Genomic DNA, 24,027 nt, shown 5'->3' on the forward strand with positions numbered 1-24,027 from the left:
CGCTATTAGCGGTTTAGCGGCTATTTGCGGCTATTTGCGGCTATTAAAGGCTTAAGGGATTAGCAGATTAGCTGCTAAAAGGCTATTAGCAGCTTAGTGCCTTAGAAAAAGGGGGTGGGGAGCGGAAAAAAACCCCCAGGAATCGCAAGACATTTTCGTCTTGCGAAGCAAGCCCATAGCAAATTCGTTTTGCGAAGCACCTCCAAAACGGAAAACCCTTTCGTCTAGCGGGTTTTCCGTCTTGCGAGGCATTCGTCTTGCGGGGCACCACTGTACAAGAAAGTTGGAAAGAAATGTTGACTCAAAATCCTCCACAAATGGATAGGTTGAGTGGGTTGGGGGGGGGGCAAATAGAATGGTTTTAAAAACTAAGGGTTGTAGATTTCAAAGAGAAGAGAGATACCATAACTTAAGAGTCAACATTTGAAGGTGATAGGATAGGATTGGAGGAGAAACCACAGAGCAGCTGATCCACTTGGAATTTCAACTCCATCACCCCCAAACCCAGTTAAACGTATACAGAAAATGGGGGATTTGAAGTAATATGGAAGTTGGGACTTAACCAAACTGCATCAAAATGTCTAAGGAGTATCTGTACTCTGGAACAAAGAGAGCTTTCTTCCTCCCTCACAGACCAGAGCTTGTGCCTAATTGCTCGTGAATTCAGTAGTGGACTTGTGACATTTCTTTGATTGAAAACATTATCCAAGAGCTGGTATATAATAAATGACATTTTCCCATCAATAGCTACTGTTCCTACCCTTGTATCTTTTTTTTTTTTTTTGGTAGGATGGGAGAGCCGCATCAGCCGTCGTTGTGTGTTCGTTCTTATGTTTCTGCCGTCTGTTCACTACGGCTGAAGCCGCTGTTTATATGTTTAGCATGAAGCGCTGCCCGCCAGGCATTTGGCCATCCCATAAGAGGTGAGCAATTGTTCAGCTGTTCAATGAAGCTGTGTTCTCCTTTTTTCTTTTTTGCAGAAGCCCTGATATATGTTATGAAAATGGAGATAGATGGAAGATTAAAAACAGAAAGCCGGGGGGGGGGGGCGGAGTGGTGCATCTCATGCAGACATTACACACTACATTTATTTATTTTTAATTGCATCAAAGGGCTCTACCTCTCCCACCTCTGGCTAAGCCTAAATACAGTGGTACCTCGGGTTAAGTACTTAATTCGTTCTGGAGGTCCGTTCTTAACCTGAAACTGTTCTTAACCTGAAACACCACTTTAGCCAATGGGCCACCTGCTGCCGCTGCGCCGCCAGAGCACGATTTCTGTTCTCATCCTGAAGCAAAGTTCTTAACCTGAAGCACTATTTCTGGGTTAGCAGAGTCTGTAACCTAAAGCGTATGTAACCTGAAGCGAATGTAACCCAAGGTACCACTGTATATTGTTGGCCCTATTATAGATGTGAATGGCATCTGGGGCACTGTGAGGGTCAGAGTCCAGCTGCCATGGCCCTCATTGCCCCTTCCATTGATAGGACTTGAATATCTGTGTAGTGCTTACTTGAAAGCACTTCACAGACCAGCTGCATGATCCGGTGTGGTTTGTTCATTCTTTAGTGAGCAGGAAACAAGTGCCACTCACCTGTTTGCCTGGAATAATTGCTGTTTGCCCCAAGCAAGTAGCAAACTATGCAGAGGTTGCAAAATATGGCACTTTTCTGTAAAGGGTGAATAATTATTTGTGTGAGCTTTAACTGTGCCCTATTAGATAGGCATTCAGTAAGGTACCCTTGTAAATAGCCACTTGTTTGACTAACCATGACATGTAAAATCTCAACAATTTTATTTCCCCAAGTTAAAACCATGCTCAAGGTGGCTTACAATATATAAAAAAATTATGTAACTGCAAACATAACAGAAGTAGTCATAAACAAAACATTGAAAAGCACACACACAAAGTGAATGATTTCCACATAAACCATAAGAGTAAAAATATAAAGATACACAAAATTAAAATCAACAACAGTACCTCAGCCCAAGAGTCTGTTCAGCTGCCTCAGTTTTTGTGGCTGGAGCCCCATTCTTCAAAGCTAGGTGGAAAAACGGCCTGCAAGGCACAGAACGTCTTCTAGGACTCATTTCCCTGGGCAGGGAAGCGTTAAAAAAATTGAAGGGAACTGCCCTTTTATTGTTTTCAGATAATCTGTGGGCCTCAAATGTTGGCATGTAACACACATGGCTAGAGGGAGCAGGGAAGTATTCCTGTGGACTAGAAACTTTTTGTGGACTTGCAAAGCTGTGAACGACGGACCAGGGTGTGCAGTGTTGAGTTCATAGTTTCACCGACTCGAAGCATTGCATTGTTTAACTTTTCCTGCTTCCTTGTTTCCACAGGTATATAGAGTACATGTGCGACATGATGGCTGAAGAGCCCATCATCCCTCACAGCAAGCCAATCCTCATCAAGTCTATTGTCATGACTCCAGTCCCTCAGTTCAACAAGCAGCGCAATGGCTGCAGGCCTTTCTGTGAAGTTTATGTTGGGGACGAAAGAGCAGCCACTACCTCACAAGAATATGATAAAATGAAGTAAGTGGGTATTGAGGCCTGAGTTTCTCGGGGATCCGTGTTAATGTCATCTACAGTCCAGGCAGAAACTTCCCACTTAGCTTTTTCACCCTTAGCTTTCTTGTGTAGCAACTTGTGAGTAGCCCAGCTTCCTTTAAAACGTTCCTGCGAGAAGGAATAGGAGCCCTGTGTGCGTAGCTTGATGCAAGTTGCGTAGCCTTGTTGCCGCAACCCACCGTCTCGCACCCTCTGGGCTCCTTGGGGGTTGAAGAAACCAAATTGTAACCAGTTACCGTGGTACCGCGGTTCTCAAACGTAATCCATTCCATAAGACCGTTCGGCTTCCAAAATGTTCGAAAACAGAGGTACAAAGGGCAGTCTGCAAATTGCGTTGGGAAATTGGAAAAACACGCAGTTGTTCGACTTCCGAGGCGCATTCAAAAACGGAAGCATTTACTTCTGGGTTTTCGGCGTTTGGGTTCCAAAACATTCGTCAACGGAGATGTTCGAGAACCGAGCCTGGCACCCCCCAGATATTGCTGGACTACAGTTCCCATCATCCTGACCTCTGGCCATGGTGGCAGGGGATGATCGAAGTTGGAGACCGACAACTTCTGAGGGAGCGGGTCTGCGCATTCCTCCACCTGTGCCGTAATGTTTCTAAATTGCACTGCTGCATATTGACGTGCGATGCCTGGTTTTTCTCCCTCTCCTTTAGGGATTTTAAGATGGAAGACGGCAAAGCTTTGATCCCGTTAGGCATAACAGTCCAAGGAGATGTTCTCATTGTTATCTATCATGCCAGGTCCACTTTGGGTGGGAGACTCCAAGCCAAGGTAAGCTGAAAAGATAGAACTGTATTTTATTTTAATTTTGGTACGGAACTCTGCTGGGGTTCTTGAGGGATATTTTTACTTGCCATAGCACCCAATTCCTATTTCGGGCAATGCATTTGCCCACATGGCTGGACAAGACTGATTATAGCTGCCCTACATCTGGAAAAGCAGAAGAGGAGACAATGCTGCACATGCTTTTAATAAATTATAGAAGTAACAAAGGGATTTCACTGGCCAAAGTCACTAATATCAGCAGGCAGGGAATATCTCTGATGCAGTGCATGATACTGCATGACATTAATTGCTTCATTTCACATTATTTCTCTTATATCTTATTTGTTTAATTAATTTTAGATATTTAGATACCGCTCAATGTTCAGAATTTGTATGTGGTGTTCATAAAATGTTGTGGTTTTTTTTATTAAAAAACATACAGAGAATGAGAACAACTTAAAATTCATCACAAAGACAGAAATCATGTCCTGTCCTTTTCTTTCTTTCTTTGTATTGCTTTGCAAGATGGCATCAATGAAGATGTTCCAGATCCAGTTTCATACAGGATTTGTCCCGCGGAATGCCACTACTGTGAAATTTGCAAAGTACGTTGATAACCTGTTTGGTGATAACTTTCCCCAGCGTAATGACAACAAGTACTCCCACTTTAACTGTAGAAGTAGTTTTGCAGTCGTGTGTGTGTGTGTGTGTGTGTGTGTGTTTTAAACTGTAGTTTTCTCTTTAACACTCTTCTTTAGCTGTGTATGGTAGTACCTCTGGCTACAAACTTAATTCGTTCCGGAGGTCCGTTCTTAACCTGAAACTGTTCTTAACCTGAGGTACCACTTTAGCTAATGGGGCCTCCTGCTGCCGCCATGCCACCGCCATGCGATTTCTGTTCTCATCCTGAGGTAAAGTTCCAAAGTGTTTGTAACCTGAGGTGTTTGTAAGCTGAGGTACCACTGTACTTTGTCTCTGAGCTATCACAGCATTGTAATGTGAACTGGAATGAAGGGTTCAGCCTCAGGCCGCAGATTGCATGGCTCAGCCCTTTTCCATCCTGTGTGCAGAGTCTCTCCACCAGAGCTGTTTGTTGCTTCTGACAACTCCAAACATGGGTTAAGTGGGTAAACCTGTGGAAACTCTGCATTTGGGGCTCTACAAATTATTCATGAGCTGCTACAAGTTGGCACTGACCCACGTTGATGATTGTCGAGCATAATAACCAAACGCATGGGTGGGTAAGGCGAGTTTGTATCAGTCCATGTGACCTAAGAAATTGGATCTTTGATCAGGACAACCAAGATAGAGCATCCATTATGGCTGCCTGTTATTCTATTTAGTACCCCCAAATCAAGATGAACCGCTCAAGGCCCCATTACCTTGAGACACTGACTCCCCTGCAGCTGCCTAGGGCATTTGTTGGACTAAGGTTCCAACAGGTACCCTCAGCGTATTTAGAGGGGAGATACCTGGGAATTCCCCCTATAGAACGCAGGTGCATTTATGGATGCAATCAGGTTGAGGGTGTCATGCATAACCTGCTGCTTTGTCAATGCCAGAGAAATTTTTTTATCATCTGATTTTGACTGTCTCTCAGACCAGTCCCCCAGGAGGTGACAGTTGAGTTCCTAGCCGATAAAAATATCCAGATGACAAATCTGGTAGCCAAGTTAGCTCTGGCAGCTAAGAAGCTCCGCTCTAGATATGTTAAAAAAGGTAAAGGACCCCTGAAAGTTAAGTCCAGTTGTGAATGACTCTGGGGTTGCAGTGCTCATCTCGCTTTACTGGCCGAGGGAGCCGACGTTTGTCCGCAGACAGTTTTTCTGGGTCATGTGGCCAGCATGACTAAGCCGCTTCTGGCAAAACCAGAGCAGTGCACGGAAACACCGTTTACCTTCCTACTGAAGCAGTACCTATTTATATACTTGCACTTTGACGTTATTTCGAACTGCTAGGTTGGCAGCAGCTGGGACCGAGCAACAGGAGCTCACCCTGTCGCAGGGATTCGAACCGCTGACCTTCCGATCGGCAAGCCCTAGGTTCAGTCGTTTAGACCACAGCGCTACCCGAGTCCCCTAGATATTATCATTTGCTGTACATTGTAAAGGCCTTTGACTTTATACAATTGATTGATTGAATTTGTATCGCATTGGCTTCACTGTGGCTTTCACAGAATACCTTCCCTGTGGATTGTGGTCTAATTCATTGCCATCGTCAACTTGTGTAAAATTGCTGCAGGTACGATCTGGATGCATGTGACATTCAAGAGAAATATCCGGACTTGTTCCAAGTGAATCTGGAAGTTGAAGTAGAGCCTCGGGACAGGCCCAGCACTGAGCGAGCCCCCTGGGATAACTTGAACACCAAGGGTCTAAATCCCAAGATCCTTTTCTCCAGCCGGGAAGAGCAGCAAGAAATATTAACAAAATTTGGTAATGAGAAAAATGCGTCCGGTTTTGTGTTTGAGCAATTTCAAAGGCTTCCGTTTCATATTGTGGGGGGATTTATCTGCCTGCCCCACCCCATTGCTTTGTTTTTACCACAAGCTTTCATTTCTTCCATCTCCTTAACAGGTGGCAGGTTCTAATGCATTTGAACTTTTTTGCCTGTTAGGTAAGCCTGAGCTACCTAGACAACCGGGGTCAACTGCCCAGTATGAAGCAGAAGCCTCCAAGTCAGAATCATCTCCAGAAGGTGCTCCCATGGAGTCGGACTCCCCACCGAGCGGCAGTGCAGAGGCAGATTTCTTCCACACACTGGACTGGCAAGGTAGGGCAAACCAGTGGCTTCATAGCACTTCTCTGGTTGCTCCTGTGCTGTCTGTTGCTTGCCACCAGCCTTGCTCTAGGCCTGCTTCCTACAGTAGTCATCTTGACATCAGTGTGTTCAACCTCTGTGTACTCAAGTCCCACAAAAGTAAAATAAAAAAAAAAAATTCTGGGCTGAGAAAAGCTGAAGTCTGCAATGCTGACCAGCTACCAAGTAAGAGGTTGTCCCCAAGGACCCTATGTTGATATAGGGGTCTCAGGGTGGTGGTGTTGTCCACCTGTGTTCCTTTCTCCTTTCTGGATGGACCTCAATTCCCTCCCCCCCCCCCAAGCGGAAGGGTCCTTCTGTGTGAAATTGTCCAAATCCCACAAAAAAGCCCTGCTCCTTCAGAATTGCAGCGTTCAGACAGGTCCAATTTGTGGGCAGCTCAGTCTTCCATCATTTCTATGCAAAGGATCTGGAATGATAGTGATTAAAATCCCTCCATCCTACCGTGAAATTTGAGTGTTTGTAGGAGGACTCGGGAGCGGGGGGAGTTTCAAAGGAATATTCCCCAGCAAATAAAAGTCAGGATTTCTCTTAGCTTCCTTCACTAGAGAGTAACAATTTCGCTTTCTGGGGTTCCTGTGGGTTTTGGTGGATAACGGGCTTCCAGAGCTGCTGTCTTGCCATTAGGCCCGTGTCCTGAAACAATGTGTTCCTGCGCCATAAATGCCAGCGATTAGAGGCCCTGTGTGATAGCCAGTCTCCTCTCCCCATCATGGTTGCCAATGCAGAAGCAAAAGGAGAGCTATGGAGTGACTGAGGTCCACAGCACTAGGGTTTGGCATCAAGCCCATTTGAGGAATGCGGGTTGGGACCTTGGCTGCCCATGCCTTTGGCACTTGGCTGAATTTTACGTGGTCCTTGGCTTTATGGCACACTTATGGCAAGGAAGGGAAAATGGCCTTACCAGATTTTGACTCTTGCTCTTCCCACCACCATCATGTAGCCTTTGATGGGTTAGCCCCAAAGGAACATGTCCATTGGTGGAGCAAAGGTTTCTCATCCCCGCCTTACTCCATTCATGCAATAAAAGTTGTTGCAGACTGGTGGAATAGCACCGTTACAGTAAACCTGTTGCAAGTAGGTGTCATGTCCTTCTCTTCACCCAACAGAAGGCAAAAGTCCCGAAGTGGCGCCTGAGGGACCCTTCCCCAAAGAGAGACCTCGGTTGGTGGAGGAAAGGGACGACAGCGAACCTTCCGACGAGGAATTTGCTGCCTTTCCCAGTGAGGTCAGACCAGTTGAGGAAATGGTGAAACACGCCCTGGAAAAAGAAGACGGCGAGCCGCTGTTTGAAGCTGATTTTGACACTCCCACTGGTCAGCCGGAAGAGACTCCCACAGAAGACAGCGTTGACTTGCTTGGGCTGGATTCAGAAGCTCCCCCAGAGCTGCTGCAGCCTCCTTCAGAGATGAAGAGCTCCTCCAGCAACGCAGACTTGCTGAGCGAACTGTTTGTTGGCGGTGCCCCAGAGAGTTCGGAAGACTCTACCGCGGACCTTCTAGGAGGAGGAGCAGAATTCTTCTTTGGTGGCCAACCACAGCCCTCCACGCATCCCCACCAGAGTAGTGCCCCCTCAACGGGAGCCACCTCTTCTTCTGCAGGTACGTAACTGGGCCTTTCCTTTCACTGAAATTCTGATGAGCGGCTGGGTCCACTGCCATCCTAGAAGTGTCCACAGTAAGTCCGCAGACACGGACTGTTGAGAACTGTAGAGCACTTTTACTTTAATTTTTAGATAGGTTTCCAGGTGGCTCTGGTGGGTTTCCGGCTGGCACTCTTGTCAAAGCCCTAGCTGAGCTCTGGAACATTTGAGTGGCTTGGGCTTTCATCAGCTCCGGCTGGTGACCCAGCTGCGCCTTGGTGTCATCAGGGATAGCCTAGCTTGTGTCGTCTATGCTCTGGTAATCTCTAGGTTAGATTACTACAGTGCATTCATTACACGTGGGGTTGCCTCTGAAGACGGTTCGGAAACTTCAGATGGTGCAAAATCCTGTGGCTGGGTTGCTCTATGGGGCAAGACAGTTTGAGCATATTACACTGATCTTGGCCCAGCTGCAGTGGCTGCCATTCAGTTTCCAGGCCCAATTCAAAGTGCTGGTTTTGACCTATAAAGCCTTAAACAGCTCAGAACTGCAAACTAAGCCTCTCCATATGAACCTGCCCGGACCCTGAGATCATCCTCTGAGGCCCTTCTTCATGTGCCTCCTCCGCGAGAGGCCCAGAGGGTGGCAGCATGAGAATGGGCCTTTTCTGCCGTGGCTTCCCACTTGTGAAATGCTTTCCCTCTTCATTATCTATTTTTAGGTGCCAGACAAAAACATTCCTCTTCAACCAGGCCTTTGGCTGACTAAAATCTTATACCGCTTTTAAAGATATTTGTGGGGGGGGGGGGGGGAGAGGATTATTGGTTTGTGGGTTTTTTTTGTTCTTGTTTTTATCATGTCCTTTGTGTTTTTTATATTGTATTTTTATGTTGTGAACTGTCCTGAGATCTATGGATAAAGGGCAGTATGCACATTTAATTAATAATGATAATAATCTTGCAGATGCCATGATCTGTCTCCAAAGGAGAAGGGCGAATTACAGGATCGAGGCAATCTCACGTGCCAGTAAACCACAGTGCAGTCTGATTCAGCTGTTGCCTTCTTCGCAGAGTAATGGGCATTGGGGAAGGTGCTTGTGAGCCTCAAAGTTCCTCCCATAGGAAACACAGAAAGAGCCTTCTGGATCAGGCCAGTCAAGCCTGCCAGCCCATGAGGCAGGGTGAGGCGGTCATCTCAAGCCGTACCCCAAAGGGTGCTGGTCTCCCTGTAGTCTCCCTGGCCTTATGGAGTTTGCCCTCGCAAAGGGGAGCAGCAGAATGTTTTGCTCAGGTGTCAAAACCCCCCAGGAAGCCCCTGAGGCCAGTGGTCAAGTCTTATTCAGCATCGTCTTCTCAAAGTGGCCAACCAGGTGCCTCTGGGAAGCCCACAAAGCAGGACCTGAGTGCAGAAGCAATTTCCAGCAACTAGTATTTAGAAGCAGATTGCATCTGACATTAGAGTGTACCAATTAGGGGTATAAGCCCCACTGGTAGTCTTTTCCTCTCATTTCTTCAATGAAGATTAAAGGTAAAGGTAAAGGTACCCCTGCCCGTACGGGCCAGTCTTGACAGACTCTAGGGTTGTGCGCCCATCTCACTCAAAGAGGCCAAGGGCCAGCGCTGTCCGAAGATACTTCTGGGTCACGTGGCCAGCGTGACATCGCTGCTCTGGCGAGCCAGAGCCGCACACGGAAACGCCGTTTACCTTCCCGCTAGTAAGCGGTCCCTATTTATCTACTTGCACTTAAGAGTGCTTTCGAACTGCTAGGTCGGCAGGCGCTGGGACCGAGCAACGGGAGCGCATCCCGCCGCGGGGATTCGAACCGCCGACCTTTCGATCGGCAAGCCCTAGGCACTGAGGCTCTAACCCACAGCGCCACCCGCGTCCCAATGAAGATTAAAAAGTTACAAATCAGAACTTTGCAGCAGAATGGCTCTTAGCTGGCCGTAGTGTAAAATGAGTACAAAATCAGCACACACTTTTTGCTAGGCAGTCTCTCCGGTGGAGTTAAATAATTTGTTTGGGACTGGCCACACTTCCAGAGGCTCCCAAAACTCAGCAGTGAGCTGTGACTTGCAGTTTGGCTGTTGGCCATCTAATAAGCTGATCTGCTTTCTGGATTCTGAATGATTCCTTGAAACAAGAAGCATCCACTTGGATTAAATGCCTAGAGCAGGCACGGCCAAACTCGGCCCTCCAGATGTTTTGGGACTACAGTTCCTATCATCCCTGACCACTGGTCCTGTTACCTAGGGATGATGGGAGTTGTAGTCCCAAAACATCTGGAGGGCCGAGTTTGGCCATGCCTGGCATAGAGGTTGTGCGCTGGGAGGAAGCGGGGGGGAATGGACCCCCTACTTTAGAATGATTTATTTTCATGCGGAATTTAATATGTGGTGTATTCTGTTCAAGAGACCATTTACTTTTTTAAAAGTAGAGCATTTGGTAGAGCATGAGACTCTTAATCTCAGAGTCGTGGGTTTGAGCCCCATGCTGGGCAAAAGTATTTCTGCATTGCAGAGGGGTGGACTTGATGACTTTCATGGTCTCTTCCAGCTCTCTGATTCTGTGATCATAAATGTTAATTATTGGGTCTTCCAATTGCTGGAAACGCAGTTGTAACATTGAAATACTTCCTTAACACTAGGGCGTGGAGGCAGGTTGTGGAAGGCAAGAGCAGCATGGTTTTGTCATATGACCACTCCCAGAGGAGGACAAAAAAACCCACTTTGGGAAAGCATCTTGTTCCATTGCTTGTTAATATACATCTTGACGTCGCAGGAGAGAGCAACAGTGCTGTGATTGTTTTGAGTGCTTCCAGATAGGGGATTGCACGCGGGGCCTCAGCTGGCTCTGAGAATTCGCTTGCTCATTATTGAATTCCTGTTGAAGCGTGATGAAAACTAGCGGTGCCAGGGGCGGTAGCTTTAACTACCTGCTTGCATCGGAAATAAAGAGCTGGTGGGATGGGGAGGTGTTCCCTAAAACGGGCAGATTCCTTTTCCGTGGTCGCATTCAGAATGGACTCTGTTGAGCTCTAGCTTCGACGGGTGGGTGTGTCAGAACCGGCCGGGCTCTAAAAGTGTCTTGGCCTGTGAATACAGCCCTGTGGCAAGGTAAGAGTGTCAGCCAGGCTCCCTGCTGGCCATTGCTTGCCACTCCCTGATAACTATAAATACTGTCCTCTGAGCAGCTCCAATTAGCTGCTGCTTGACAGTGCTCAGTGAAAGACCTTCCGGCTGGAGGCTGCCTTTTTGGCATCCTTCCGTTTATTTCACAGCCTTTGCAGTCACTGCTCTTTAAAAAAAAAAATTAAAAGGAAAGGGGAAAAAAAGATCAGCAATGCCTTCCATTGTGCAGACTGGTACAGTATGGCTTTTTAAATGTTCCTATTAGGGGTAGCAAGTCCACTTGGGTAACTGTTTCTGCTAGGGGAATCTGCCAGCTTGAAAAACTTTCCACTAACTTCAGTTTGCAACTTGATTTGCTTGGGTGGAATTGTTACTGGGCTTGCGTGGTTGACTTGACGTCGTAGGGTTTGCTTTGTTTTTTCTTCATAGGGAGAAAAGGGGGGACTTTACAGGCAGCAGATTGTCGTTCTTCCTGTTGGTGATTGGCAGAAATCCTTGTGTTGTGCAATAGCGTCTAAACCCCAGTGACGGGGTGGGTGGCAGAGGGCAGAGTTGTGCCAGTGTGCTTGGAAGCAAGATACCCTAAATAGTTTTGTGTGCCGCCTTCTCATATTGCCCATGACTTCTTCTTTTTCATCGGATGCCTTGGAAGTATCTCAAGTAACGCCAATAATGCTGTGTTTTGTCTCCAGCTGACCCGTTTGACCCATTCACAGTCTCCTCGGGTTCTGACAATCCGACTCTTAGTGGCCCCGATCTATTTGGTGACTTCCTTAGTCCGAATGAACCAACCGCACCTGGTACATTTCCTTCCACACACAGCGCACCACCACCTTCCTCTAGCACAGACTTCCTTAATTTAGGTAAGTGCATGTTTGATGTGGCTTCCTCAATCCCCCGCTTCCCCCGACAGTCCCATAGCCTGTTGAGTGACATGCTCCACTCAGATTAGTCAAGGTGGATTAATGTCTAACGGATCGACTCGGTGGTGTTGCTATTTTAACAAGCTTTGTGTCGCAGGTGTATGTTTATCTTTTCCCCTGTAACATAGCTAAAGTTTTGCTGATTTACCTTTTTACAAGCTCCTTTTGGGTGAAGATAGTTGAAATTGGGTTCCCAGCACATCGCATTTCAAAATTACTAAACCCCCATAAGTATTCCACCTGCCACTGTACTCCAGCCAATATTCTGGGAGTTAACAGTGTATGTTGCTATACAAACTGTCACACACTTAACTGTGAAATTGTGGCCAAACTTATTCCATGCTTTGAGTTAACATTAAGGCATGAAAATGGCCACTAGCTGCAGAAGTTCATTTCAGCTTCTAGAATGATATAACAAATCGGCTTGTTGATTTTCAACACTCTCTATGTGCTGCCATCCTTAACCATTTGTGTCTTGTAACAACATTTTGTACTGCCTGGGACTTACAGATTGCATATCCCTTTAACTAGGAGCTAATAATTTAAGTACTATCTTCTGTATGGTGTAGGAAGTCTGATAGCACTTTTTTCAGTTTAAATAAAGCAAGCTAGAAGATAATGGCTGGGTCCCGACTAACAGCGCAGCCCCAACCATATCTACTCAGAAGTAAGGCCTATTGAATTCAGCAGGATTTACTCCCAGGAATTGGGATTACAGCCTAAATTAGTTGACTTGGACCTGGAACTTAAGTTCAGCTAACTTAGATTTGAAATCAAATACTTGAGAACTAGCAGTGGTAATTATTACAGTGGTACCTCGGGTTACATACGCTTCAGGTTACATATGCTTCAGGTTACAGAGTCCGCTAACCCAGAAATAGTGCTTCAGGTTAAGAACTTTGCTTCAGGATGAGAACAGAAATTGTGCTCCGGCAGCGCAGTGGCAGCAGGAGACCCCATTAGCTAAAGTGGTGCTTCAGGTTAAGAACAGTTTCAGGTTAAGAACGGACCTCCGGAATGAATTAAGTACTTAACCTGAGGTACCACTGTAATTGTTTGGCAAAACAGTTCCTTTAGGCTGAAAAAGGGAAAGGAGGTGGAGATACATAAATGCAGAGCTTTAGAGCTCTGAAATCATAAAGGCAAACATAAATAACTATGCCGTAATATTAAAAAACCAATTGTCTGCAGACTTGTACCTGTTTGCATCCCATTTTGAATTCCTCTGTCTTCTTTTCATTCTGATTAAAAGACAACCCCGAAGAATTGAATGCAGACACCTGTGGCAATTATGGCATAGGCACTTGGTTTTAATCAAATCAGCAAGAATGCTATGAATTCAGTGCACTGTACACAGATCTGATCAAATGCCCGCTGCACACAGGAGGACTTTCATTTTCTTCTGTGCTAAGAAAATGCATCCCCCCCCCAGCTCATTTAAGGAAAGTGGAGAAAACTGCAAGTTGGAGCCACTGGGCCGACTTTGCAATTGCTTTTTACTATACGCATGTGTGTTTCCACCATAGGCACAGGGAAATGAGAGACCAGGTTGCAGCTATTTCCACCCCTTTCCTTACTGATTTATCAGAATCCTGTTGTGTGCGAAAATGATGTGGGATAGTGTCTCTGTGTTGGAGCACAACATCAATGCCGCTCAACACACAAAAAAAGCCCTAGCTGAAGGCTTGCATGTGTGGGTGTTAACAGGATGTGTAAAATAACCCTGATCTCCTATTTGTAACAACTCTGAACTCTTAGAAGAAGTACGCGCACATTTGTTGTTCAGGCTTCTCTCCTGATTAAACCTAAAAATAGCTGCTTGTGGAATCAGGAAGAGAGCTCTCTGTCGACTTAATGGCACACAAATAGCATCCGCTTTTGTAACTTAGATAAAGATGCACAGAGGCTTTCTAAAATTATCAGCTGTGGGTCACCGAATGAGATTTGCTGGCACGTTGGGCAGTGACCTCTGTGGTTGTCGTGAGCATCGTTGGGATCATGCTTAGGTTGACAGGCGCCGACACAGGAAGAGGAAAAAATTGGGGGGGGAGGGGGGAAACCTGGCTTGGAGGAGGAGAGGATCTCCTCCTTCTGTCACTTTGGAAGCAGGAGTAGGGATGCCAGTTCTCCTCCCCACAACCTCCTTGTGGAGACTTGAGGCTGGAGAGCTTTGATCAACCAAATGAGGAAGCTGGAGGCAGCTTTGGTCGAGGGCAGTGCCAGATTTACGTACATAGCTGCCAACGTTTCACTTTTTTAAAGGGAAATTCCCTTATTCCGAATAGGATTCCTTGCAAGAAAAGGGAAAAGTTGACAGCTATGTTTATGTATAAGCTAAACAAACTATAGCTTAGGGCCCCACTCTCTTGGGCCCCCCCAAAAAATTTAAAGGAAAAAAAAACTGGATGTACATTTCCAAAATATAAGATAAAAAACCCCTGACATACAGCAACAGCATTTTGTGTTGTGTAGGTTCCCATTTGTTATGTGCAAATGGCTTTAGATTCCTGTTAGGTCCATAACTTACCATATAGCATATATTCAACACAAAAAAACAGCGACAGTTTGTTGTTGCAAAAGACAGCTGGACGTATAAAGGGACCCATTACCTTCAGTAGCTTAATGGCCTCATCAAACCTAAATCCAGCCCTGGTCCAGGGTGCAGCCTTGTTGCGTAAAACCAGATGTCACCTTTGCAGAAGACCCAAGCATTACAAGAGTGCCCACTTGCAACCTCAACATTCCCGCAAGGCGTGAGAAACTTGAGAGGGAGCGCACCCCTTTTCAGCTTTGAAAGCATGGAACAGGGAATTGTTGGGACATAGGTTGCTTCTGTCTGGTTCTGAACTTAACAACAACAACAACAATTTATTATTTGTAAACCCCCCCCCCCCCATCTGACTGGGTTGCCCTCGCCACTCTGGGCAGCTTCCAACATATATAAAAACATAGTAAAACATTAAACATTAAAAAGCTTCCTTATACAGGGCTGCCCTCAGATGTCTTACCAGCGAGAAGGCCTCAAGAGCACAACATTGGCAGTCCCTGAGCTAGATGGGCAAGTTGTTCAATTTGACGTAAGCCGGGTTTCTGTTTCATGGGCCATTCTGACGGGACCAAGGCAATGCATGAATTAAGCAAACTTAAAAAGCCATTACTGAAGCGGTCATCTATTCATGCCTCAGTGCACCATTCCAGCACAAGTTATCTCCTTGGCTGATAGTGAAACCAAGGTTTTCACATTGTCAAGTTGCTCTTATGATCTTGTTTCAAGACCTACATGTTTTCCATTCCCAGCTTCTGAAAATAACTTACTGTGGTTTTCTGTGAAATTGTTCTGGCGACTGTTTTTGTTTAGTCTGTTTGGTGTTGTTGTATTATGATTTACTAGTACTGTTGTCCTTTTTAAATCACAAAATATGTGATTAATAGGAGTTGCAGTGTGAAGTGTGCGCGTTATAATGGAAATTCTCATTGACTGGGCAATGCATGAAATCCCTAAACTGAATTAGCATTTCTTTAATACCATTTGGAGACTTATACATATTGCCCAATCTACAAGATTCTCTGCATATGTTGTCAAGTGCATTTACATTCTCTGTTGTGTTGGCCTACATGCATACTGAATGGTCATGTACAGAATTCTTCCCCATTCATTTCTTATTAATTCATATATCTACAGTTGCCTTATGTTGAGACAGACCCTTATTCCATCTACCTCAATATTGTCTTTTCCAAAGTTGGAACAGTCCCAGACTCCTCAGTGTTGCGTTCTCTAGAAAGACTAGCCACCAAATTTGTGGTCCTGCATAAGAGGTCCTAAGGTGGTGAACACAAGGAGACAAATCTTAAATGGAACCATCATACCTCTTCTAGATGGCGGTGGCTGAATTGCAAAGCGATAGTATGTGTATCAGTCTTAGACAGGCTTAAATCTTATGTCATGCTGAACCCGTGTCTTCCTCCTCAGGACATCCTGGTTGTCGTCTTTAATTAGAGAATTAAAAGATCTTCTGAGCACAGTTGTCTTAAGGCTTTGCTGGAGATCTGTTAGTACAGCGGCGACAGAGATTTCTGTTATTGGGGCTTACAGCATAAATGTAATGCTCAGTGTCTTTTCTTAAATGATCTCTGTATACATACCCATTTTAACAGTGAACAGTAGTTGTGATATCCGTGCTCCAAATAAATACTTGACATAAGCTTAATAAGTTTTGGGTGCAAGTTACAGTGGTACCTTGGGTTACATACGTTTCAGGTTACATACGCTTCAGGTTACAGACTCCGCTAACCCAGAAATAGTGCTTCAGGTTAAGAACTTTGCTTCAGGATGAGAACAGAAATCGTGCTCTGGCGGCACGGCAGCAGCAGGAGGCCCCATTAGCTAAAGTGGTGCTTCAGGTTAAGAACAGTTTCAGGTTAAGTACGGACTTCCAGAACGAATTAAGTACTTAACCTGAGGTACCACTGTACTAAACATTTCATCACGAGCAGGAGTAAGCAACATGTTGAATTGTGTTCTGTAAAGCCTGATGTGTGCCCACCTTGCCCAGTGTTCGAAATTAGCCAGGTGCCAGGCACATTTTGTACCTTGCGACCGACCACTTGTGACCAAGTGAGGATTCATGGATGCCAGGATGGTGCCTGACATCTCTGCCATCTGGAGGTGCATGTCTTGGGATCATTGGCTCTGGACTGTTTTCACACACAAGTGCCCCATCCTGTAGAATTCTATCAGTTATATTTTATCTGCACAGTTGGAATGGATTTCAGGAGCCAAAATGCTTTTTCTGTGCAGCCTGAGCAATTGCCATTAAGAAAAAGAAGTTGGAATAGCAATATGCCAATACAGTGGTACCTCGGGTTAAGTACTTAATTCATTCCAGAGGTCCGTTCTTAATCTGAAACTGTTCTTAATCTGAAGCACCACTTCACTAATGGGGCCTCCCGCCGCTGCCACACCGCCAGAGCGCAATTTCTGTTCTCATCCTGAAGCAAAGTTCTTAACCCGAGGTACTATTTCTGGGTTAGCGGAGTCTGTAACCTGAAGCGTGTGTAACCTGAGGTACGACTGTAAAAGTTATTCAACTCTGATAATAGAAAGTGGAACTCAATTAGCTGTTTAATATAGGATTGTATCCAATATTAGTCATACTCTGAGTAAACTCAAGAGTATATGTAACCTGAAGCGTATGTAACCCGAGGTACCACTGTATATATGTGGACTGTCCCTAGATAAGGTGACTGTTCTTCTTTAAGTTCTCAAAGCTCTTCACCTAGCTCAAGGTTATCATCTGAACTAGCCAGATGTTTAACTGAGAATCACAGTCCGCCCATCATTTGAAAAATAAGACTTTAGAGCCATCTTACCCAAAATGGCAACTAGACATTCCATTTTGGTGACTGCAACCTTGCTTTAAGGAGCCATTTGGCCCTTAGCTTATATACCTGAGTTTCTATAACTGCCCCTGCTATAAAGCAGGTTAAAGCCTTCTACCTGAGATGCCTCCCTCCTTGGCTACAGACAACTCTAACTTTTAGTGGCTAAGTGCTACTCTTGTGATCACTTTAGGACTCAATGTAATCTTTAGTCGCCGGCAGAGAAGGGACCGCAGCAAATTGCTGGCACATCTGCCTTGCGTGCTGAAGTTTCCAGGTTCAGTCTCTGGTGTCTCCAGTTCCTGCCTGAAGCTAGAGCCACCACCAGTCAGTCTAGACAGTACTGAGCTTCATGGACCAAAGCTCTGACTAGGTGTAAGGCAAATTCCTATGTTAAGCACAATCTCCTGTAGTGGCATGGATAAGGTAAAGGTAAACGGACCCCTGACCATTGGGTCCAGTTGTGGCCGGCTCTGGGGTTGCGGCGCTCATCTCGCTTTATTGGCCGAAGGAGCCGGCATACAGCTTCCGGGTCATGTGGCCAGCATGACTAAGCCGCTTCTGGCGAACCAGAGCAGTGCACGGAAACATCGTTTACCTTCCCGCCGGAGCAGTACCTATTGATCTACTTGCACTTTGACGTGCTTTTGAACTGCTAGGTTGGCAGGAGCAGGGACCGAGCAACGGGAGCTCACCCTGTCGCGAGTATTCGAACCGCCGACCTTCTGATTGGCAAGTCCTAGGCTCTGTGGTTTAACCCACAGCGCCACCTGCATAAGCTCCTTGCTGATCAGAGCTGTGACACTCTAGCCTGTGTCTTGGTTGTCCAGAGATAATTTTTAGCTGGACACACAGAGCAACAAGGCCTCTGGGACACCTGCTTAGCTACACCAATGACCTGTGTTAATAGCTTTCATTTCTTGCAATGATAGAGATGTGCAGGGAAGAGGAAGTTTGTTAGTTATGGGATCTAGATCTATAGCCCTGTAGGCTATGCTTTAGTGCTTCTGTATCAGATGAATGTCCAGTAAATAATTTTAGAACGGAGCCACAATCAACGTACCGATTTAGCTAGTACTATTTTGAGTGCAGCTATGGACTCAGCTGCAGCTGCAATTCAATTATTTGAAAAGTGCAACAAATTATTTTGATTAGGTGATCGCAGATGGTAGCTGAAATTTGGATAAATATTTCGCATTGCAAAGCAAATCTTCTGTAGGTGAGACTTTTTTAAATTAAAGAAAGAAAGCATATGTTAACATTAACGGCTAGTCTGTTTTCAGCTGGGTGCCAGCTACTATAGCTTATAGTTCTGTTTCCATACTATCAGATTCTGGAGAAGAATAAATATCTGGTTGTATGTAATCTCCTTGAGTTATATGACAAAATGTTTGTGCTAGAATGGCCGGTTTACAGCTCATGTTGCATTTCAGAGCGCAATATAAGATCCTTTTGAGCTGGATCAGCTCAAACCTTCATCTAAACCAGGGTTTCCCAAACTTGGGTCTCCAGCTGTTTTTGGACTACAAGTCCCACCATCCCCAGCTGGCAGGACCAATGGTCAGGGATGATGGGACCTGTAGTCCAAAAACAGCAAGAGACCCAAGTTTGGAAAACCCTGGTCTAGACAAATGGTGGACAACCACATTTCTTCCAGGTTTGAGAGCTTATTGGTTACTCAGTGGCATATTGCTTCTCTGCAGACAGGGTCTCTTTGGGTTCTATGGCCAAATAGCAGGTAACAGACAAATTGATGAATGAGAAGTTTGTTTTTAGTCATCTAAGCTAGTGGTGGGGTTCTTCACCTTGAAGTACAGTGGTATCTTGGTTCCGGAAGTCCGTTCCACCTTGAAGTACAGTGGTACCTTGGTTCCGGAAGTCCGTTCCAAAACCAAAGTGTTCCAAAACCAAGGCGTGCTTTCCCATAGAAAGTAATGCAAAATGGATTAATCCGTTCCAGACTTTTAAAAACAACCCCTAAAACACCAGTTTAACATGAATTTTACTATCTAACGAGACCACTGATCCACAAAATGAAAGCAATAAGCAATGCACTGCAGTCACATAATCAATCAATCAGTAGCTGAACTGGGTTCCACACAGACACAGACACAAAACAAAAGAGCTGCAAAAGCAAAACCGCAAAATAAATAGTAAAAACAGACAGACCTCAACGTAACACTTGAAACGGTAGTGTGGCACTCAAATCAGAAGCGTAACACTCAAAAAGGAGCATGTTGGGCTTCCAAAAAAAGTTCACAAACCAGAACACTTGCTTCCGGGTTTGCAGTGTTTGGGTTCCACTGTACTGAATTCCATAAGTTAAGTTACACATGTGAAGAAGACCTGTATTTTATCTGCTCTGAAGCTGTTGCCAAGCCATTTGGGTGACCCCAAGTTATTGTTTATAATGTCATAAAAAGAGCTCTGCTGGAACAGACTGTGTGTGTTAACAAACTCTAATTGATTTCTAAGAGATAATAATAATAAAAAAATCCAGTATAATTGCTGCATTTGAATCTGTATTCCTTGTTAAGATTATGCAGCGTTACCTGCCTGCTTTTACCTTACCCCTGAATTTTGGTTTGCATCCCTCTAGGGAATTTGACACCAGACCCACCTAAAATGGCTTCCTCCACAAGCCAGCCTGACCTTCTCGGCGGCTGGGATTCCTGGGCAGATGCCCCGGCAATTAGCACTGCGGCGCCCGCACCACCGAAGAAGTCCACTTTGGAAGGTATCGTGCAAGGGAGTTGCTTCCTTTTATTTGGCAGCTGGCGGTATACGCAGAGCTTCCGAAACATTGTGTGTATGTGAAACACTCGGTCACGGAATAGTCTTGGATTTTTATCAAATAACATAGGAAGCTGCTTTATACCAAGCCCATTACACAGAGTAGCAGGGGCTGTCAGCCAGGAGTCTCTCCCAGCTCACACTGCAAGGCAGATTATTATTATTATTATTATTATTATTATTATTATTATTATTATTATTTATTCAATTTATATTTCCCCCCCTTTATCAAAAGTTCCCAGGGCGGTGTACAACATTAAAAACACATTGCAGAACATCAGTGATAGAAATGTAATATAAGCATAATAAAAAGCATACTGACAGACAGCCTAATAACTGTGGTTAGCAATGCAGCTGTCCCTGCCTTATTCCTTCTAAAGCATTAACTGAATGTTGACAGCATTCACAAGGCACAGCCTAGCATTCTTTTTTAGCAGTCATATTCACCTGGGACTGGAGATTGTTTTAGGTGAGTGTGTGAATTGATGTAAAAAGCACAATTATAACAATCAACAGCAAAATGTAAACTTTCTTAATTTGATAAAGATTAGAGCAGGCAAGATCAAAATTCCCAAGCCCTTCTGCATTGTTAAATAAAAAGCCATATATATATGTATGTATGTGTGTATGTATGCATGTATGTATATACACACATATACAGATCATAGCATGCGAAAGTGTCAGTCGTAAGGAATGAACAGAAGCATATTTCATCCATTGATTGAGAAGAATGCTGAATAGTGCGGCACAGCAGTATTTGCAGCCACCCATGTGATATTTTGTAGAGAGTAATAATTGTGTCTTATTACATAGGCCCGGCTTTTACGGCAGGAGGACCCACAAATGCCACTTCAGGCCTTTCATTCAGTCAAGCAAAATCACAGAACTTTGACCCTTTTGCTGACCTTGCTAACCTGAGAACCGGCCTTCCAGGTAAGTGTTTAAGTGACCAATAAAAGGAAGAACAGAGTTGCAGTAGAGTGTGTTTTATCCTGTACATTCAGGGTGGATAATGTAGTTAAAATGCTGGAGCAGGTCTGTAAAATAAAAATGTAGTCATTTCAATACAAGAGTCCTTGCTTACTTTGTTTGGTGTTTGGTTTTTGTTCAGTTTACATGGGCACCTCTGCGGGATACCCCTCTATGCTGTGGGGCTTTCCCTCTCATCGCTCCTCAAACCAGCTATGCAGATAACAAGTTCAGATCTGAGTGTTAGCTGTCACGTTTGGTGTTTGTAGGCTTTTTGTACAAGGCACCCAAAGCCCTTTAAACTTGTGACGTTTTTAGTTCGTGCCATTTTTAAAAGTAAAGGTGAAGGGACCCCTGACCATTAGGTCCTGTCGTGACCGACACTGGGGTTGCGGCACTCATCTCGCTTTATTGACCGAGGGAGCCAGCATACAGCTTCCGGGTCATGTGGCCAGCATGACTAAGCCGCTTCTGGCGAACCAGAGCAGCGCACGGAAACGCCATTTACCTTCCCGCCGGAGCGGTACCTATTTATCTACTTGCACTTTGACGTGTTTTCGAACTGCTAGGTTGGCAGGAACAGGGACCAAGCAATGGGAGCTCACCCTGTCGCGGGGATTCGAACCGCCGACCTTCTGATCGGCAAGTCCTAGGCTCTGTGGTTTAACCCACAGCGCCACCCATGAATCTGAGAGATCTAGGCAGAAAGCTGAAACCAAGCAGCATCATGCCATAAGATTTGCATCCTGGCATCTGAATTTGGTTGCTTGTAAATAAGTTATGGCCATCTTTGGGAGTAATGCTGGGGAGCGAGGGATGCATTCAGGAACCACTCCATGACTAGCTACAAGGCAAGGTTGGGGAACTTGCGGCCTTCCAAATATTGTTGGGCTTCAGTTTCCACGGTCAATGCTGAGGGATGATGGGAGTTGTAGTCCAACGTTGCGAGGACCACAGGCTCCCCGTCCTTTCCACAGAAGATGCTGGTGTGCTTGTTTTCATAGGTTTAAACAAATGGAATATCTTTTTAAATTAAAAAGCAAAAAACTGATCCTTGCTTTCCAGGGGCTTCCAGCGGCGGATTCTCAACCGGCAGTTTTGCTCCAAAGTCCACTCCCTCTCAGAAAGCAGGGAACCAATGGCAGGCAAGCAAAACGCAACCTGCTAGCACATCATGGCAACCCCAGGCACAGCCAAAGGCGCCAGAACAAGCTAAGCCGAGCGCGCAGCCGAAAGCCAACTACACTGTGAATTTCAGTGTCATTGGAGGACGAGAAGAGAGAGGCATCAGGGCGCCTGGCTTTGGTATGTTCCTCTACCCGATGATGATGATTTTTTGCATGTACCGTATTTTTTGCTCTATAAGACTCACTTTTCCCCTCCTAAAAAGTAAGGGGAAATGTGTGTGCGTCTTATGGGGCGAATGCAGGCTGCGCAGCTATCACAGAAGCCAGAACAGCAAGAGGGATTGCTGCTTTCACTGCGCAGCGATCCCTCTTGCTGTTCTGGCTTCTGAGATTCAGAATATTTTTTTTCTTGTTTTCCTCCTCCAAAAACTAGGTGCGTCTTGTGGTCTGGTGCGTCTTATAGAGCGAAAAATGCGGTATTAGTTGCTTGGCATACAAGAGTCTCCAAAGTGACATACAAAATCTGAAACCATAAAGTGTGGCATGAATCAGAAAAAAAGAACAGTGCATTACAACAGAAGCCATACAATAGCCTAGATAGCAAACCCAAATTAAACAGCAGCAAAAATATACCATCAGTGTGCAGCAAAATCATCATAATCCATTATATACCTTGGAGAAAAGATAATTTTATTGATCTAACCGCTTCTTTGGTCTGTAAAGCCCCTTTGCAGAAGATTACATTTGCTTCTGAGTAACAGTGTGATCCCACACTTTCCCAGGTGATAGGGTTTGGATGAAATTTAAGCATGATGCATGTGGCTTCTTGTACATATATATGATTTACGACTTCTGTGCCACTTACCAGTGAACTGGGAGCCTAATCCTTTTTATCTCATTTGCTAGGACAAAAACCCAAAGTTTCAGAAAACGATTTTGAGGATCTTTTGTCGAATCAAGGGTTTGCAGCTAAAACCGACAGAAAAGGACCAAAGACCATTGCTGAGATGAGAAAGCAAGAAATGTCTAAAGATATGGACCCTCTGAAACTAAAGGTTGGCTGTTCTTATACCAAATAGTTCTCATCCTGCAACTTCCGGTGTTTGGAAAAACAGCGGTGGGCCATCTAAGTGGGGGAAGTTGAAGCATAAATCTGGAGGAGGGCCGTCCCTGGAGGATGCATGGCTGTTGGTTGAGAGGGGAAAGTGCGGGCCAGGCCCTCCCGGAAGCCCCTAGCCCATGATAAAAATAAAAAATGAGGATCTGTGAAAACAAAATAAGGCACCAAACAAGGGTGGGGTTGTTTATATAATTAGCAGACCAGAGAGGCTGCAGTCTGATCTTGTGCCATCAGAACTGGCATACTTTTTAATAATATTTGTGAAAATTGTAAACTCTTTAATGCAACAAAATACATTAACACGTAATCAAAATAATAATAATGATGATGATGATGATGTGCCTTTTACCAAGTCATGCATTTGACTAGCCTGATTTTGCAGCTGTAAGCCAAGTGTGCGTGTCACGTTTTGGTCTGGTGCGCATAAAAGTGAGTCGCAAAGTTTATCAAATGCCAAGTGGCTAAAACCTGAGGCCTCCTTTGAGCTTGGGATGCAAATCAAATGAGCCTCCTGGATTTGGCCCTAAGTGGGGCTGTGGCAGAGCGTACATGCTTGGCTTTCAAAAGGTCCCTGGAATCTCCCGTTAAAAAGAGTTTTTTAAAAGGTCTTTAAAAGACCTTAAGGTGCGAAAGACACCTTACAGTGGGAGAGAGAGCATCTGTACTGGACCTGGTGAAGCAGTGGTTTGGAGGCATATCACTTGGCTTCAGAAGTTTTCCACAACTTGGTTTTGAGTTTGAGGCAACTTGGGTTTGAGTTTGAGGCAACAAGCAAGATGATACGGAGCAGGGATGTACAAGACCTCCTGCGCTTTAGGGAGTAGCAGGACTGA

General features: G+C 45.1%; 1 protein-coding gene across 3 annotated transcripts in view; it reads left to right on the top strand.

Moving 5' to 3' along the window:
• The window catches only part of GAK (cyclin G associated kinase), a 71,760-nt gene that overhangs the window by 42,521 nt on the left and 5,212 nt on the right, over positions 1-24,027 (top strand). The window contains exons 15-26 of one of the 3 annotated variants that reach the window (XM_083419467.1): positions 790-923; positions 2,346-2,540; positions 3,238-3,355; positions 3,875-3,954; positions 5,591-5,784; positions 5,966-6,121; positions 7,279-7,770; positions 11,576-11,746; positions 19,785-19,922; positions 20,792-20,911; positions 22,013-22,252; positions 22,981-23,129. In XM_083419467.1, coding sequence (XP_083275593.1) covers positions 790-923; positions 2,346-2,540; positions 3,238-3,355; positions 3,875-3,954; positions 5,591-5,784; positions 5,966-6,121; positions 7,279-7,770; positions 11,576-11,746; positions 19,785-19,922; positions 20,792-20,911; positions 22,013-22,252; positions 22,981-23,129 — 2,187 coding nt within the window. The remainder of the gene's footprint in view (positions 1-789; positions 924-2,345; positions 2,541-3,237; positions 3,356-3,874; positions 3,955-5,590; positions 5,785-5,965; positions 6,122-7,278; positions 7,771-11,575; positions 11,747-19,784; positions 19,923-20,791; positions 20,912-22,012; positions 22,253-22,980; positions 23,130-24,027) is intronic. The other 2 variants (XM_083419468.1, XM_083419469.1) reach the window with 2 other exon arrangements.

Source organism: Podarcis tiliguerta (genome assembly GCF_965153285.1).
Source record: "Podarcis tiliguerta genome assembly, chromosome: 17".
Classification (NCBI taxonomy): Eukaryota; Metazoa; Chordata; class Lepidosauria; order Squamata; family Lacertidae; genus Podarcis; species Podarcis tiliguerta.